Source organism: Enoplosus armatus, chromosome 13 (assembly GCF_043641665.1).
Source record: "Enoplosus armatus isolate fEnoArm2 chromosome 13, fEnoArm2.hap1, whole genome shotgun sequence".
NCBI classification, from domain to species: domain Eukaryota; kingdom Metazoa; phylum Chordata; class Actinopteri; order Centrarchiformes; family Enoplosidae; genus Enoplosus; species Enoplosus armatus.
The window spans coordinates 5,853,089-5,868,790 of NC_092192.1; the positions used below are offsets into that span (position 1 = coordinate 5,853,089).

A 15,702-nucleotide genomic window follows, 5' to 3' on the forward strand; every position below is an offset into this window, starting at 1 on the left:
CATCGGAAACTGGACAACTTCCCTCTTCAGTTGGGACTCTTAGGAAGTGTTACATATCAGTATGTGACAAATTCGACAGATATAATGCTTTATACACGACTATAGTTCAATTTAATACAGTTTGGATCTGCAAATAGTGAATAAGGCACTATATACGTACGCAAAGGACCGGACACGCCACACACAGCAAGGTCACCGGGGGTAGTGACACCACCCAAAATCGACTGCAAGTGGATGATGTGGATAGATCATTCAGCTCCATTGTCGTTTAAGTTCGCAAGTAAAATAAATCAGTGCAAGCGCTATATCTAAGTTGAGATTTAGTTTTACATTTGAACACAGCGGATCTCAGCGGTGACTGATTACTGCCCTACGATTTCCCGTAGCAATGAATGTAACACGAGAGGAAAGTCTTGGCTGGGATCTCACAGATGTCCTGACAGTCAGAGAGACACTACAAGGCTTTAGCCACAGTGAACTGTATGTCATGACCTTTATATTTAGCAGTGTTTTTTTTGTTGTTGCAGTGGCTAAGTACTCACTGTTTACTTAAGTATTAATACGACACTGTAGAAATACTCAAGTAAGTATAATTCTGTATGAAATTTGAATGAAAGTGACGATAATCACAAGGGAAAGAAATACACAAAAATAGTGGTTACAGTTCATTAAAAAAAAAACGTTTTATTACAGCAAATATAATTCTAATGTTATGTTGAAATAATCAATGAAAAATATACTATCCAAATCTAAAATGTAATCAATTTTCACAAGCCTCACTGTCTATAACTCTGAAAATAAGACCATTTACTCATATCTGAGACAAACAGTGACATACATACTGTACATAGAATACAATGCATGGTAATACCATAATTAGAAGGAATATCGGGCTTTGCTTATTCATTACCACATAAATCCATTTTTACCTCAATTATTACCCCTCCCAACATGTTAGCTATCTTTAAAAAGAATAAATAGCAATCAGACACTGTTGTCTTCTCTTTGACTCATTACAGTACATCTGTTATCAGCAAAACATAGTAAATGTGAAATATTTTCAATGTCAACTCATACTTGCTGGTAATGTCGCGTCTGTTCTCAACCTCAAAATAGTATGTCTCAGCCATTTGGCTGTTTTTATGTATCTGACAGAATGAGTCCTTCACGCAGAGGATTCCATCTGGAGTTGGGAGCTGGTGTTGATGAGGTCTCTGGGAAGACTTTCTCGGGCGTCTTGCATCTTCCTCCTTGCCCTCTGGAAGGCCTCTGACCATGAAAACAAATACCAATAAACAATATGTAATGAAAATGGCAAAACTACACAGTAAAAAAATCCCAAACAAATTCTTAATAGATAATGACAAACTCTATGTGCTTATTAATGTTTGTCTTGTCATGTCATACAACAAAAAAGTGTTTCTGTTTTTCTTCCAATATTTTGGCTCCACTGGTCACGATACAATCAGAATCAGAATCAGAAATACTTTATTGATCCCCAGGGGGAAATTATACAGTACCTCCAAAACCTGAGCAACATAGAATAATAATTAACCATTTCAGTGTAATTCGTCTAATGTCTTTACCCAGGATGGTGCAAACCGCTCCTTGCTGGCTAAATCCTCCCAGCTGGTCAAAAACTTTCTGCCTCCTCTTCTTCAACATGGTGGCATCAACAAAGGCTCTGAAACATACACAACATGGATTCATTAAACCCCAGTGTACAGCTAAATCAAATATTTCACAGAAGGTTTGTACACAAACAAATACTGAGGTTTATAATAATTTCTACACCCATACTGACATATTCCAGGCATGTGAGTCACCTTTGTATCACCATGTTTACAGTGTTGGTGTACGAATACCATTAGATATTCAATTCATCATTATCTACACTAACAGCTACTGTAGCCAAATGAGCCAGACTATAGACATTTGACCCAACTTTTAACATGTTCCATAAGATATTTCCTCACTAAATACAACAAGACATAGGTGATGAGCATAGACAGGTGATTTGTAACCACGTTGTAAAACCAGAAACTCCATAAAAAACACCAGTGGTTTGGTTGTTGGGTTCAAAACTGAGACGTTAATTTCCTCAAAAGTTGAATAATTTGAGAGTTCCAATTCAAGAGAAGAGTTTCACCATAACGATGTATCTCTGATCAACTATATTATATATCTATATTGTTCTGGTCTTGTGAGTTCACTGAATCAGAAGGAGCCGCTTCCCTAATAATTCACTGTGGTGCTGTAGACTGGTGTGATATTGCATATTTACTGTTGTGGTGAAACTAATATAAGCATCAGGTTAAAGGACCCACTAATTAATTCATTAATGTCCTTTTTTTCCCTTCAGTGCTGGTTGACAGACATGGTTGTGTCCACCCAGTACTTACCTGGCTTGCTGGATGCAGTGCAGATTAAAGGTGACACTTCCTGTGGTTTCAGTGCAAAAGCCAAAACGACTGAGCCTCTCTCCCTGCAGCCATATATGGAAGAATAACAATAAAAAGTCCATTCTTCAGATACAGCATGAACATGGTCATAAACAATGACCAGTGGTTCCAAAAAAATCACAATAAATAATCAACTGCAGCAGAATCTGCAGCTTTTTTGTGTTTTCTACCTTTTTTCTCTTCATATTCTGAAGTGTCCTCACCACCAGATGTTTACTATTTACTTCATCTATTATTTATTATTTAATGGTGCTGACAGCCACAGGAAAACAGCATTCAACTATTCAATGTATGTAATCATAACATCCAACAACAACAAGTGAGTGACAAGCGTAAAAAAATAGAGAAAATGATGAGCTCAAATTGTCCATATGCACTGTTCATCTCCAGAGAGCTTGCACAGAGGTTTGAGCCTACCTTGAAGGTCCCTGGTATTCTGACGTAGCTGTGGTCTTCAAGCTCTGGAGAACCTCCAATAAAGAAGCGCCTCAGTGCAGAGACTGTCCCCGTCTGAAGGGGTCTCCACGTATGGCATGTTATTGTATGTTTACCTGACACACACAAAACATAAGATGTGGACAAATAAGACCAAGGACTTAGTGATTAGTGATTACTTCAGCACCTACATTTCTAATCCCAACAGACACCTTTACACAAAAGTATCTTTTGTAAATGTTAATTAGAGCTGAAACAACTGGTTGATTAATCCTTTATTCGATTGACAAGCAAATTAACTGCAAATATTTTGCTTTTCATCATTGTTTTCACTATTTTCTGAAAACAACTAATCGATGAATTTGCAAATAATCAGCAGATTAATCAGTAATGAGAATAACTGTTCGCTGCAGCCCTAATTTTAATCCCAAACTTTGCAGTGTACACATCATACCAGGCATGGCAGGAAAGAGCAGATAGCCATAGCCTTCAGTTCGATAGCGCTGCCAGGAGTCCAGAGAAAGAACCTTGAAGTAGAGAACTGGCCACTGGGGAATTGACTCTGAAATAAGGAGAAAACTCAAGTATCAATCCAATTTCTAATCTTAAACTTAATCTTGAATACATCATTAAAATAAACAAAATGCATGAAACAATTTCCTGAAAAACATCATTCCATGGCTGATACTAACCCTCACTCTCTTTTTCACACATGTAGAAAGCCTCAAAGCTGAAGGGGTAACTGAAGAAAGCGACATTTTCCTGTCAGCAGAGAGAATGATGAGGGTTTAATAAATCTCAGTAGACGTGATCCGAAGTTGTTTACCAGTTTCTTGTATTGTATACACACCTTCCCTAATGTTTTGGCCCGGCATGTCTGGGTAACTCCTGAGAGAGACTGAAATGGCAAGCTGGACCAATCTTAAATAAATAAGAATAACACAAGTTGCAGTGGAAATTTTAATTTAGTTCAATTGATTTAAAAAGGTCTCAACAACATGTAAGTATCACAATTTAAATAGTGATATATACAGTACTATATGTGACTTACTGTTAGGCAGTTCCATGAAGAAATGGATGTATAAGTTATCATATTCAAAGCCTTTGGCTGAGACTGGGTAAAGAGAAGAAGAAGGAGATTTAAATGCCAAAGATAGAAATATAAACAATAGTGATGACAACAGCTTTCCTACTCACCTATCTCTCCATTCATCATGTAACGCAGAATACCTACAGGAGGCTAGGGGACAGACAAACAGTAAATGCAAACGTTGATTTAACGTTTTGTCTTCAGTCCAGTGTTAATATTTGATAATTTTTCAAGCAAAAATATCAAATGTGTTGCTTCCAGCTTCTAAAATGTGAGGATTTGCTGCTTTTTGTTCACATATGACAGTAAATTGAATATCTTTGGGATTTGGACTGTTGGTCGGACAAAACAAGCAACTTGAATATGTAACTTTTGCCTCTGGGAAGCTATAATGAGCATTGATCCCTACTTTCAGATAAAATTCAGCTCCAAAGATAATTTATAACATGACTTACCATTTCAAAGTCCTGTCCAACAAGGCTATTGAGGTACTCCTTGTGCCGTACATACAGCTAGAAACAGAGACAAAATAATCAGTAATATGAACATGAACTAGCGAAATGTTTAATTTAATGATGCTATACTCTTCAATTCTGCTCTGGTCCTGGATGAAATGTGATGGAGATGAACTCACATCTTTGTACATGTTCTGCTCCCTCTCCTTTTCCTCTGGTTGCATGGCTGTGGATACATTCTCCACAGTGAGACGCCAAACTTCTCTCTTCTCCCCCTCCGTTACAATCCTGCACAACAGCACACACACCAGACTGGTTTTCTTTGTCCAAAAAACATGCATTTCCTTTATCCTTTATTTATATAATGAACATAGTTTTGTTTTCTTTGTTTCATCACAATCCAGCCAATATTTGTCAAGATATTTCTGTCTGGACCAAAGTTGTGGACTTTTAGTCACTAGCGTGGCTAAAAAGAAAAACATGTTGATATGATCTGTTATCTGTCATTACTGGAGCTACACACAGTCTCCTATCATGTTGTGAACTTGCCTGTAGGGCTCTTTTTCTTTGTTGAAGTCAGGTTTTACAATGACTGTTCCACTGCCATCTGTTTTGATGGTTACCAGCAAACATTCATTCTCTTTCTGGCCCAGCCTGAGGAAGCAAGTACAAAGAGAAAAGCACAGCTGAACCACGTACTTAGATTTTAATTCTTGCGGTCAATGAAACCTGCTAATAGCAAAAGGTTCCTTCGCTTACACAAGTTCTAAGCTGCAAGACTTACCTCCTAAATGTCAGAATAGAACCATGTATACTTTATATTGTATCTTTATATTCCATTTCTAGCTGGTATTAACAAGAGATCTGTATCTGAATATCTTTTCTGGATAAGGAAAAACGCATGTTAACACAAGTGTAAATTCACGCACAATGCATTGCCACCACATCTGGAGGTGGTCTCATTCACATTGTTGTCAGATCTCAGCCAGGTGTAAATTACATCTGTACAGTGTGACCACATGGAGTTGAAAAGTCACCTAACTTGTCCGCTTCCAGCTATCGTAAGGTGCTGTTAAAAAGCTACAGATGAGCTTCCTCAGCAAAGAAAAATAAGCAGGACCTATACAGTAACACTGCTGCCCACCTGAGACACACCATATCCACTGACAAGTCCAATCGAGAACAAAACAGATCGCAGTTTAACACCTTGTGGAAACTGATGGATGACTCTGTTTTTGTGATGCTGTAAGTCAAAATCCCCATGTGGGAACATGTGACTGAACTGAATGGAAATGGGGTCCTTGTGTTAATGGTCTTACCTTCCAGGGGGGCTCAGGTCTCCCATGATGTGCATGGTCTGCATGGTACTATTCACCACATGACTGTTCTTCACAAACTCCTCTGTGGGCTCCCAGTTGATGATCTTTGACTTTGGGATACTACAATCCCTGCAAAATATGTGAGACCATCCTATCACATGACTGTTTAAAACTTTAAACATTACAAGTACTGTCTTCGAGGATTAATAAGCATCACTTGGATGAAAGTTTCTTCATGACATCTGATCCTAACTGAAAGTTAGTTATGAGGAGACTCTAATTATGTATATTATAAAAAAAAAAAATACAGTAAAATACAGAATTGCCTCATGGAAGACAATCTGAGTTATTAGTTCATTTTAATTAGTGAGCTGGTGTTTCACCTACATGGTGCGTCTGTCCTGCCGTCTGTGTCTCACGCTGGCCATCCTTTTAGCCAGGAATGTGGGGCTGGATTTGGTTGCTATTAATAAGTCAGTGGAGTGCTGCTTTCAGGATCAAAAACAACAAGTTACTTACAACCACAGTACCAGGCAAAACATTTAGAATTTGTGGTTTCACATTCATTTTCACAAATAAAGGCTGTTTTGGAATGAGTGCTATACAACAGGAGCAAAGCTGCCTTCTCCTGCACTGACAGCGCTCACAGTGGGAGTGTGGAGAGAAGTCTGGTTCATGTGTAACATCAAAGTAAACTTACAATAAAAATTACAGACTTATCACAAATATTAAGACACTGACTGAAATGACACTCATTCACTTTGTTTCTAATGACTCTTATTCAAGCTTGGTTTTTATCTGTTTTCTATACAAATATATAACGCTGTACTGTGAATTATTGGATGATGGTGTTCACACTGAAGGATGCAGCAGAACCTACCAATTGGTGGAATGGAAGACAGCTGGTGTAGCGGTCATGATCAGTGTATGTGAAAATCCTGTGATTTGGTCTCCCCTTGGCCCTGGTCAGGGCCTTGACTTCTGTGTGGTACTGACGGTCCAGAGGGGTCTGACATGCTGCCTCGTTCTGGAACAGCTCCATCTCATACTGGGACCACAGAGAGACATGATGGTGAGGAGGTTGGGTTCAGTAATAACAACAAAACTAGCTTTAACTCTTGACCTTTATGTTGTTTTCTTTTTAATCCAAAGCATTTTGGGTTATATGCAGTGCATCATTACACTTGCTGTAGGATGAGGATACTAAACACTCAAAGTTCTACCTGACTGAATAATTTCTCCTGCCAGCCCACCACCAGCTCCTCCTCATTATCACCTGGTGACAGAATAACAGAAATGTCAAGTTATTAAGACATGTTTTGAAGGAAACATCCACCCTAAAACATGTATGCATGTTTAAATACAGGTTATACACAATGTCTGATACATTCCTGTACCCGCTCTGGTGTTTGATAGTACTTAATGGCAATAGCTCAGCTGACAATAAAACCAGCAAGTCCTGACAAGTTAAACAGGGAAATGAAAATCACAATGTTTAATAAAGATCAACCAGAGGAGGAAAATTAATGTAAGTGGAGCAGCACAGGAGTACAGTACAAGAGACACAATAACTCATATGGACAAGTGAAAACCGTCCAGCGGTGGATTTTTCACCATCAGTCTTTCTCTGCAGTTGAAATAACTTTACCTGTCTGGCCTTGTGAGGTGAGGGTTTCCAGTTCAATGGCTCCTCTGTCTTGCTGGTAAAGAACTTGGTGCTGCAGGTGCTGAGAGAGGGCTACTGTGGAGGTCACCCTCTCTATACGCACCCTAAGGTGGGGAAACAAATGCACAACGTGTTGACATAACGTGTCCTGAGAATGACACCTCACACCATGAGGTGTGCAGAGACAGATTCTTACACTGAACTAACACGGCAGTCCACTGTAAATCCCCCACTCGTCAGAGTAATGTTAGCACGTTGGAGCTTTGTAGCTAAGATAAGCTAATGTTAACAATACCATGAGATACTTACTTTATTCTCAAGTTTTTAACCACATCCCGGGACCGAAACACAGCTTCTCCGGTATCTGTGTTCCAGCAGTCTGCCATTGATATTTAGCTACTGGTTTTATGTTAGCTAGCACTTTTCGTTAGCTACAGTTAGCACATAGCTCGTTTTTTGTCGTTTGCGTACTCGGCTTGCGATTTATCAGCGAGCCGTTTGCAGCGTTTGCAAATGTAAGCGACACAAATGTCAGCGAAGAAGCATTTGATGTTGTTAATGACAGCTACCAGTAACTAACAAGCTCCCAGCCAAGCACACAGCACGACAAATGTAGTTGTCGTTGCCATAGAGATGCGTAGTTCTTCTTCTTCTGGTTGGATATTTTGGCGGTTCGCAAACCAGTTTACACGAGCATTACCGCCACCTACTGAACTGGATGACGGAGCAGTAGATTGGAAAAGAGGGAAAGAAAAAAACAAAATTATCTCTATTAACCAGTTTCCTTTAGTTAATCATATGCCTTCCCAGGAAGACTTCCTAATGTAATGTTGTGTTTTTGCTTGCTGAAGTGCTGATAGTGTCTCCTTTGCTCACCAGACACATGAATTATTTCTGTCTGGTTACATTACAATGTGCACATACTCCAGGCAGGGGTTTATTTATTTTTATCAAGTGTTTGATTTGAGCCCTTTATGCGTGAAGTTTTTACATTCAGCAGAAATAATCAGGTTATGCACTCCCCTAACACTTGGTGGTGGTCGTGGTACGGTATGGTGGCAACCTGCCATGAAATGAAAAAACGAAGAAGAAGGCAGTGGAGGAGTATCTAGCCGCCGACATTTCGGAACCAATCAAACCGCCTGGCGGGTCTTGAGTTGTTGATGATCTGTCACAGTTTTGTAAAATATAACAACCTTATGGTACAGCATGGCGTCGTTTGTGACCGAAGTGCTCGCCAGCTCTGGCAAACTGGAGAAAGAGGACCTGTCCAGTAAAATAAGCAAAATGTCGCGCAAAGTGGAAGATACAAAGGTAATCCAGCAGCTAGCATAGCATTAGCTACTCTAAGTAAAGTTTGAACTAGCGTTAGCTCTTAGCGCTAACGTTGATAGGTATGAAACTTCACTCATCCTTTCACTAACGTTAGCTTGATTTTCTCGGTACTCTCTGAAATAACACTCAGCTGCAAATAAACATTAGCCACACAATTAGCTTGTTAGTACAGATCGGACTATCCATCTAGTTTGATTCAGCGCTAAAAAGTATATTTATGTTAGCATGACTGTTAGCTAATTAGCCATATGTAGTGCAGACTCAGTGGTTACACATGTCTACGTGGCTCGAATATGTTCAGTAAAACTATACAACGTTAGGACATATTTGAAACCTTAAGGAAACAACTTCATATTAACAATATTAGCGTTGTCTTACAGTAACATTATGTCGATTTATCGTATAAAGTTCACCATGAGTGCAACCGAATAGCCAAAAATGACAACCATATCTCTTAACGCTAACTGTATAACTCCTTCTCAGAAGCGTGAAAGTGAATGTTACTGTGATTCATCGTTATTATACCTACAACATTACCTCCGTGTTCTTTTGTTGGTGCCCTTGTGTTTTCTATGTAAAAACTGTTGTTCAATAGACGGAGTCGGCCATACGTGTTGCATGAAAGCATGGAATAAAGATAGTATAATGACTGTATTTTATACACAAGGGTATCCAGGCGTTTGTACAGCGAGAGTAATTAATAGTATATTTACATCAACTGCTGTGTTACAGGTGGATGAGAGTTACAATATACTTACAGCCTTACACTAATGGCTATAATTGTAGAATAACTGCAAACAATCATGCCCTGGGCTTAAAGCAAAATATCTATCTCGTTAAAAATGATCTATTAACTCTGTTTTATTCATAGGAAGAAGTATGCGACATGATAAACAAGAAGTATAGTGACTTCCTACCTAGTCTTCAAGGATCCGAGGAGCTAATGGTGCAGGTTGACACAGTCTCCAAAGAAATGGATGTCCTTAAAAATTGCATTGAGACTGAGGTATGTGTGAACCTGTTGAAGCAGACTGGGTTCAGTTCTTCTCAAGGCCAGTGTACAGCAGTGCCATAGTTTTAACTGTTTGGTATATGTGTACACAGGTGCAGCAGAATATCCACGTGGCTGTGGCTGAGTATGCAAAGCTGAAGCAGCAGCTGGAGAAAAATACTATCATCATAACAATGCTTGGACACCTGAAAGAGGTACAACATACAGGATCATGGCCATATCATATATAAAATAAATGTAACTTAAATAATGTAAAAGTTATTATATGCATTGTCCTTAAAAAGAGATGTAATAGGTAGGGGTCTGTGTTAGCCATACATGAAATAAAAGTCTAGCTCTTGTATCAGCAGAAAAACAGTGGTATTTAGAGCTTCCATTATTCACATGTTTGAATGTTTCTGTGGCTGTCATATCTTCTGTGTTACTCAGTTTCACAATGCAATGGAGGAGTTCAGCAAAGCTTTACAGGACAAGAAGTATGTTGATGCAGCCAACCAGCTGGAAAGGGTAAGAGCTGCTTACATCATGTCATGACGTTATTACAAACGTGTGAACAGTAAACTGGTTTCTTAAGTGCATGTTAACGTACTGTTTGATGGGTAATATTTTTTCCAGGCAAGGGCCAGTGTGGATTCACTCAAGGGCTGGAAGACTTCCCAGCTGCCACTGCTCAGTGGTCTCAGCTCTGAGTTGACAGTGCAGAGAGAAAACTTAATTTACCACCTGGGAGATGAATGGAAGGGCCTCGTCATCTGGAGATTACCGTCCTCAAAGGGTAAGACTTTCTCGGGAAAACCGTTTTCTTGTTTTGTACATTTAAAAAAAACATGACCGGAAACCTATCTGAATGTGAGGCTTTAGTAGTGACTGTTGGATGTGTGGCACCAGAGCCTGCAGATCTGAAGTCCTTCCTGAGGGTGGAGCTGAACCTGAGCCATGCTTGCAGTAAGGATTGTGAACCAAAACCATCTTCTCTCCTCTGCTGCGTCCTGCAAGCTCTGGCCATCCAGGGAGATCTTCAGCACAAGATCAAACTCTTCAGTAAGAGCAAACAACACTGCTCACTGTTAAATATCCACTACTTTCATAACATATTAAAAATATGTTTTCATACCTTCCAGACACTTTATTTCCATTTATTTGATATACGCACCACATTAGAGAATTGGGACCTACATATGTGGTGAGCGGGACATTTGACACTTTAAAATTGTAAGTAGTGGCTGCTCTGTTGGACTTTGTAATGGAGACTTTGTTTCTAAGCTTATTTTTGGCATTTCTGCACTGCAGTTTCCTGTTACTTACTGGCTGATTTATGCATTGATACTAATGTGTCTGCAATTAGCTAACATCAGCTGATTTATCGGCCCAGTTAATCTATCAGTCTAGCTCTAAAATGCAGTGTATCTGAGGTCAGAACCTGCTCAGTACAGGCTTGTGTTGGTGTCGTTCAGGTCAGGTGCTGTTGAAGACCATGTTGAAGCCGTTGGTAATGTACCCGTCACTGTCAGTGAGGGTAACAGAGCAGCAGGATGAGGGAACCATCCTGTCCTTACAGTGTTTGGAGGAGAGCCACGAAGAGAGATCCACTCCTTCACAGGTCTACAGCAAACTGCTCCTGGTGCTCAAGACACTACATGCACACCTGCTAGGTACAGTATGGCTGGGCCCACGTAGAAATGATGCTTAATGATACTGTGTTTTACAATTTAAAAATTACAAATAGTGTTCTCACTGAGACAGCCTCATTATGAGAGTTAAACAGCAAGAGACCTATTCAGCATATGCGTTATACCCATGCTTACCTTAAACGTTGTATTGTTGAAATATTACGCAATGAGCTTGAGAAAAGGCGAGTCACATGTCTGTTATGTTTTCAGACGTGTCCATTGGTGATAAAAAGCTCTCAGCCATCTTGGGGGAGCTGATTTGGGAGGAGATTTCCCAGTGCATCATCCACGAGTGTCTGCTCTACTCCATCCCCAACAACAGCAGCCAGCTGGAAAAATACAACACTGTATGGACCTAACAGCAGTTTGTGTATTATAATGATGTAGTAAAATGCAGAAAATATACAGGGGTAACACATTCACTTTTGTGAGCAGTACTGTGTAACATAAGGGTCTATGGTAACATTATTTATTTTATTTTTTTGTTCAAGGTGATCAAGGAAACTGAGGAGTTTGAGAAGTCTCTGAAGGAGATGGAGTATCTGCAGAGCGATTCCACAGACCTGCTCAAATATGCCAGGGACGTCAACTGTCACTTTGCCAGCAAGAAGTGCAGGGATGTCATCGTGGCAGCCCGCAAACTCATGACCTCCAAGATGCACAACACCGTCAAAGTATGTGTGAGCTAGAGCTGAGTGTCTGGATGAATAGACTAAACAACAATGTGGCAACAAAACACGTCACATGAAACTCCCGCAGGTTAACTATGATTGAAGTTAAATATATATGTATAGCTAATAATTATATAATGATCTCCAGTACAAGTACACCAGGAAACCAGGAAACAAAGAATTGAAATTAGTACCTCTTAGACTATCTCACAAAAAAATCTATTGTCTTAGATTGCATTATACTGTAGTCCAGCTTTACGTGATCAATTGTCTTATGTTAGATCACACCAGACTACAAGCTGCGTCTTCCCAAGCTGCCTTCTCCAGGCTCAGAGGTGAAGATGAAGCAAGAGACCACCAAGGACGAGACGACAATGGAGAACACAAAGCAGCTTTCTGCGTGGAGTCTGTGTCTGCCAGCCTGCCGCATCAGTGAGTCAGTGCAGCAGCTGATGGAGCTGGCACTCAACACCCTGTGCGAAGCCGTTAGCTCCACACAATGGTACGTTACAGTGCTCAGAGACCCAACTGTCTTCCGTATGAGTCGAATTAATTTCATATGTTGTATAAGTTTCAGCGATTATTTATGATTATTTGATTTGATACACTTCTTTTATTCTTGTAGAGATTGTCTTTGGCTCACAGCACTGTTACAGCTACTATCATTACAAAACACTGTGAAGCCACACAAGTCAATACAGCTGCAGCCTACTGTCAGGAGTGACCTACACATTGACAATAAATCAACTGAAACGTCCTATCGACATGACACTAAAAATAAGGTAGATTTTATTTTTAAAAAGGTAAAAATTGAGGCAGCAGAGGCCAAGACACCCCGACCTTTAGACCTCCATAAATCATCTCGAAAGTGTTTTTTACTGGGGCACCGGGCTGAGAGGCTTGTCAGAACATCATCAAGTGTTGTAAAATCTAATCAGTCTTCCTGTTATCGCTCTTTTCAGCGCATTACAACTCTTCTTCACCGTGAGAAACATCTTCCAGCTGTTCTATGATGTTGTACCGACGTACCACAAGTAAGGATGTTTCCATCACAGTAACATATAGCAATCAAACCAAGACCTTTCCTCCTGAAGGTGTAAATGGTTGTCACTTGTCTCTCTGCCTCTCCATCCAGGGAGAACCTGCTCAAGTTCCCTCACCTGGCTGCCATCCAGCACAACAACTGCATGTACCTGGCCCACCACCTGCTCACCTTGGGCCACTATTTCAGAGCTCACCTGCCGCAGCCCCTCAGTGAGGGCATTGCAACATTTGTTGACATGGTGCCCGGATTCAGGAAACTGGGTAAACAAACAGTTCTGCAACTGTATGTCAGGGTACTACTGGCTTGATTTTATTTAAATCCCCTGTGGACATTTATGGTCCACAGACATTAAGTCCCCATTTGTTTTGTAGTGCCACCACCAGGCCAAAATGTCCACGTCCACATATGAAATAATAATATATAATAATAATATAATAATAAATATCTAACCTGCAGTCTGCCTTGAAATATGCTGAGCACCCTTTTGTCATTTTCCTCCAGGTGCCCAGTGCTTCTTGGCACAGATGAACGTCCAGAGAGCTGAACTGTTGGAGAGACTTTCCACCGCTCACAACTTCTGCAACCTGGATGATGAAGACAACTACATCGCAGCCAGCAAAGCAGTAAGACAGGTGAGAGGAAAGTAAAATGTATAACTCTATTACTAATAAGCCTGTAACTGTGACTGTAGGAGGCAGCTCTTCATAGCTCCATGCACTGCTTCTCAGTCATACAGTGATCGTCAGTTTGCTTGATTGCAGGTCATCCATCAGTTGAAGCAGTTGGGAACAGTGTGGCAGGATGTCCTACCAGTCAGCATCTATTGCAAAGCCGTGGGCAACCTCCTCAACACAGCCATCACAGAAGTCATTGCCAAAATCATGATGCTGGAGGTTTGTCTTTAATTTTTTCATCACAGTCACTCTACATGAATGTAGGACTTGGCAAGAGCAATGCAAAGGTGTTACTAATAACAAAATGGACATGGACACTGTCTTCTCATAGTATACATTATTGATCATCAATAAGGATTTTATTTCTCACGTAACTGCCTGCAGGACATTTCCTCCGAGGATGGGGAGCACCTCCATACTCTGTGCCAAACCATCATCGAGGAGGGTCCGCTGGTCTTCATCCCTCTGGCTGAAGAAAACAAGAACAAGAAGTATCAGGAGGAAGTGCCTCTCTATGTGAAGAAGTGGAGCACCTTCAAGGAGCTGGTCATCGTGCTGCGGGCCAACCTGCAGGAGATAGTCGACAGGTAAGAAGGAAACTTGACAATAAAGTATCAATAGATTACAATATAAAGTCAATTAATTCAACAAAATGTAATGATTACATTCAAGCTTGAAGTTATAAAATGCCCTAGATACGTTTTTTTTTAATTTTTTTTTACATAAAGCAGCTGTAGTTAGTTGCTTTTATCTTATTTGTTCTCCCTTCTGCTTATTTCCTGAAATCTACCAACAGCAGAATAAATGATGTGATTTATGTTTGATTTAAGTTCAATGAATAATGTACTGGTTTGTCAGTTGTTTTATTTTATAGATTGCAGTTATTTAAAAAGGGGTCAATTGAAGCTGCTAAGATATCTTGACTTTTAGCCCTTAGGCTGTTATACAACTGTTTTTTTCAAGCTGAGTAGTTCCTCGTGGCATTGACAGAAGAGCGTCTGATTACCATTTTACAGTTTTTTCCATCAATGTGTGTGTAATCGGCTAATTTGTCTGTGATTCCTCTCCACAGGTGGGCTGACGGTAAAGGTCCGCTGGCGTTGGAGTTCTCCAGTTCGGAGGTGAAGAATCTGATCCGGGCCCTGTTTCAGAATACCGAGAGGAGAGCTATAGCTCTGACCAAAATCAAATAGATACATGGAGCAAGCGATCAGAAAGAAAGATACTATAGCACTTTTTCCTCTGAGGAAAATATGATTCATGCCTTTTATTCATTTCCATTAAATGTATACATTTACATGTATGTAGGTTGAACAGTCTGTCACAGAGAGATGGTCGCCCCTGTCTGATGGAGGTGCTGTCGCTGAGGGTTTAAGCTGGTTGTAATCAATCTGTGGGACGTGTTCCTTCTCAGACTGCAATTAGTCCTACAGAGATTACATGAAGGCTTCCTTACATCAGCCTCGGTCATATAGCTTTGGGGGTTTACTACCACAGAGCCAGCTGAGGTTGTGTAACCAGCAGCTTCCCATCTGTTCACATGTGATGTCATATCCAGGGTTAACTTTGCTGCACATTGTTAATCAAACTTCATCTGTAGCTTGTGTCAGAGGTCTCAGCTTGTACTGTATAGTACTAATGTCATTTCAGGAGAGAGAGAGTGTGTTTGGTGATGTTTGTTTCAACCTAAACATCTCAAAATAACCATTTAATCTGGCAAAGATACCTTGGACCTTGTTGAGAATTTCCTTGTACAAGCCATTAAACTGAACTCTGTATTTATTACTTGTCCAAATAAACCAAAAACAAACTTTTCAGAACCTTTTCCAAACAGTTTTAAATGAATATGATGATCTTGGAGGCGGGGC

General features: G+C 40.1%; 2 protein-coding genes across 4 annotated transcripts; one reads left to right on the forward strand and one right to left on the reverse strand.

Moving 5' to 3' along the window:
• Positions 1–748: 748 nt before the first annotated feature.
• mks1 (MKS transition zone complex subunit 1) lies at positions 749–7,869 on the reverse strand. 2 transcript variants are annotated; one of them, XM_070916839.1, is made up of 18 exons: positions 7,737–7,869; positions 7,410–7,531; positions 6,985–7,037; positions 6,642–6,809; positions 6,149–6,246; positions 5,762–5,890; positions 4,992–5,096; positions 4,622–4,730; positions 4,443–4,499; positions 4,095–4,137; positions 3,949–4,011; positions 3,748–3,818; positions 3,590–3,659; positions 3,352–3,459; positions 2,880–3,013; positions 2,403–2,485; positions 1,587–1,684; positions 749–1,269 (listed from the first exon to the last, which is right to left on the reverse strand). In XM_070916839.1, the coding sequence occupies exons 1-18, from the start codon at positions 7,811–7,813 to the stop codon at positions 1,166–1,168; spliced, it is 1,692 nt and encodes a 563-aa protein (XP_070772940.1). In that variant the 5' UTR covers positions 7,814–7,869; the 3' UTR covers positions 749–1,165. The 2 variants fall into 2 exon arrangements, with proteins under 2 accessions (XP_070772940.1, XP_070772939.1); XM_070916838.1 differs by having other exon boundaries at positions 6,149–6,249.
• A 749-nt stretch (positions 7,870–8,618) lies between these two features.
• zw10 (zw10 kinetochore protein) lies at positions 8,619–15,638 on the forward strand. 2 transcript variants are annotated; one of them, XM_070917515.1, is made up of 16 exons: positions 8,619–8,741; positions 9,634–9,768; positions 9,867–9,968; positions 10,204–10,281; positions 10,390–10,549; positions 10,639–10,815; positions 11,229–11,426; positions 11,655–11,791; positions 11,936–12,118; positions 12,397–12,617; positions 13,078–13,149; positions 13,251–13,420; positions 13,662–13,792; positions 13,922–14,053; positions 14,219–14,421; positions 14,907–15,638. In XM_070917515.1, exons 1-16 carry the CDS (start codon positions 8,637–8,639, stop codon positions 15,025–15,027), a joined length of 2,325 nt encoding a protein of 774 aa, XP_070773616.1. In that variant the 5' UTR covers positions 8,619–8,636; the 3' UTR covers positions 15,028–15,638. The 2 variants fall into 2 exon arrangements, with proteins under 2 accessions (XP_070773616.1, XP_070773617.1); XM_070917516.1 differs by having other exon boundaries at positions 10,663–10,815.
• Positions 15,639–15,702: the final 64 nt, after the last annotated feature.

Excerpts from the sequence above, each read along its gene's own strand:
- mks1 (XM_070916838.1), bottom strand. The coding sequence starts at position 7,813 with ATGGCAGACTGCTGGAACACAGATACCGGAGAAGCTGTGTTTCGGTCC. Across the intron at positions 2,486-2,879 it reads GAATACCAGGGACCTTCAAG|GGAGAGAGGCTCAGTCGTTT; the intron begins GTAGGCTCAAAC and ends ATATGGCTGCAG. Across the intron at positions 1,270-1,586 it reads AGCGGTTTGCACCATCCTGG|AGGCCTTCCAGAGGGCAAGG; the intron begins GTAAAGACATTA and ends TTTCATGGTCAG.
- zw10 (XM_070917515.1), top strand. The coding sequence starts at position 8,637 with ATGGCGTCGTTTGTGACCGAAGTGCTCGCCAGCTCTGGCAAACTGGAG. Across the intron at positions 13,421-13,661 it reads GCCCGGATTCAGGAAACTGG|GTGCCCAGTGCTTCTTGGCA; the intron begins GTAAACAAACAG and ends ATTTTCCTCCAG. Across the intron at positions 13,793-13,921 it reads CCAGCAAAGCAGTAAGACAG|GTCATCCATCAGTTGAAGCA; the intron begins GTGAGAGGAAAG and ends GCTTGATTGCAG.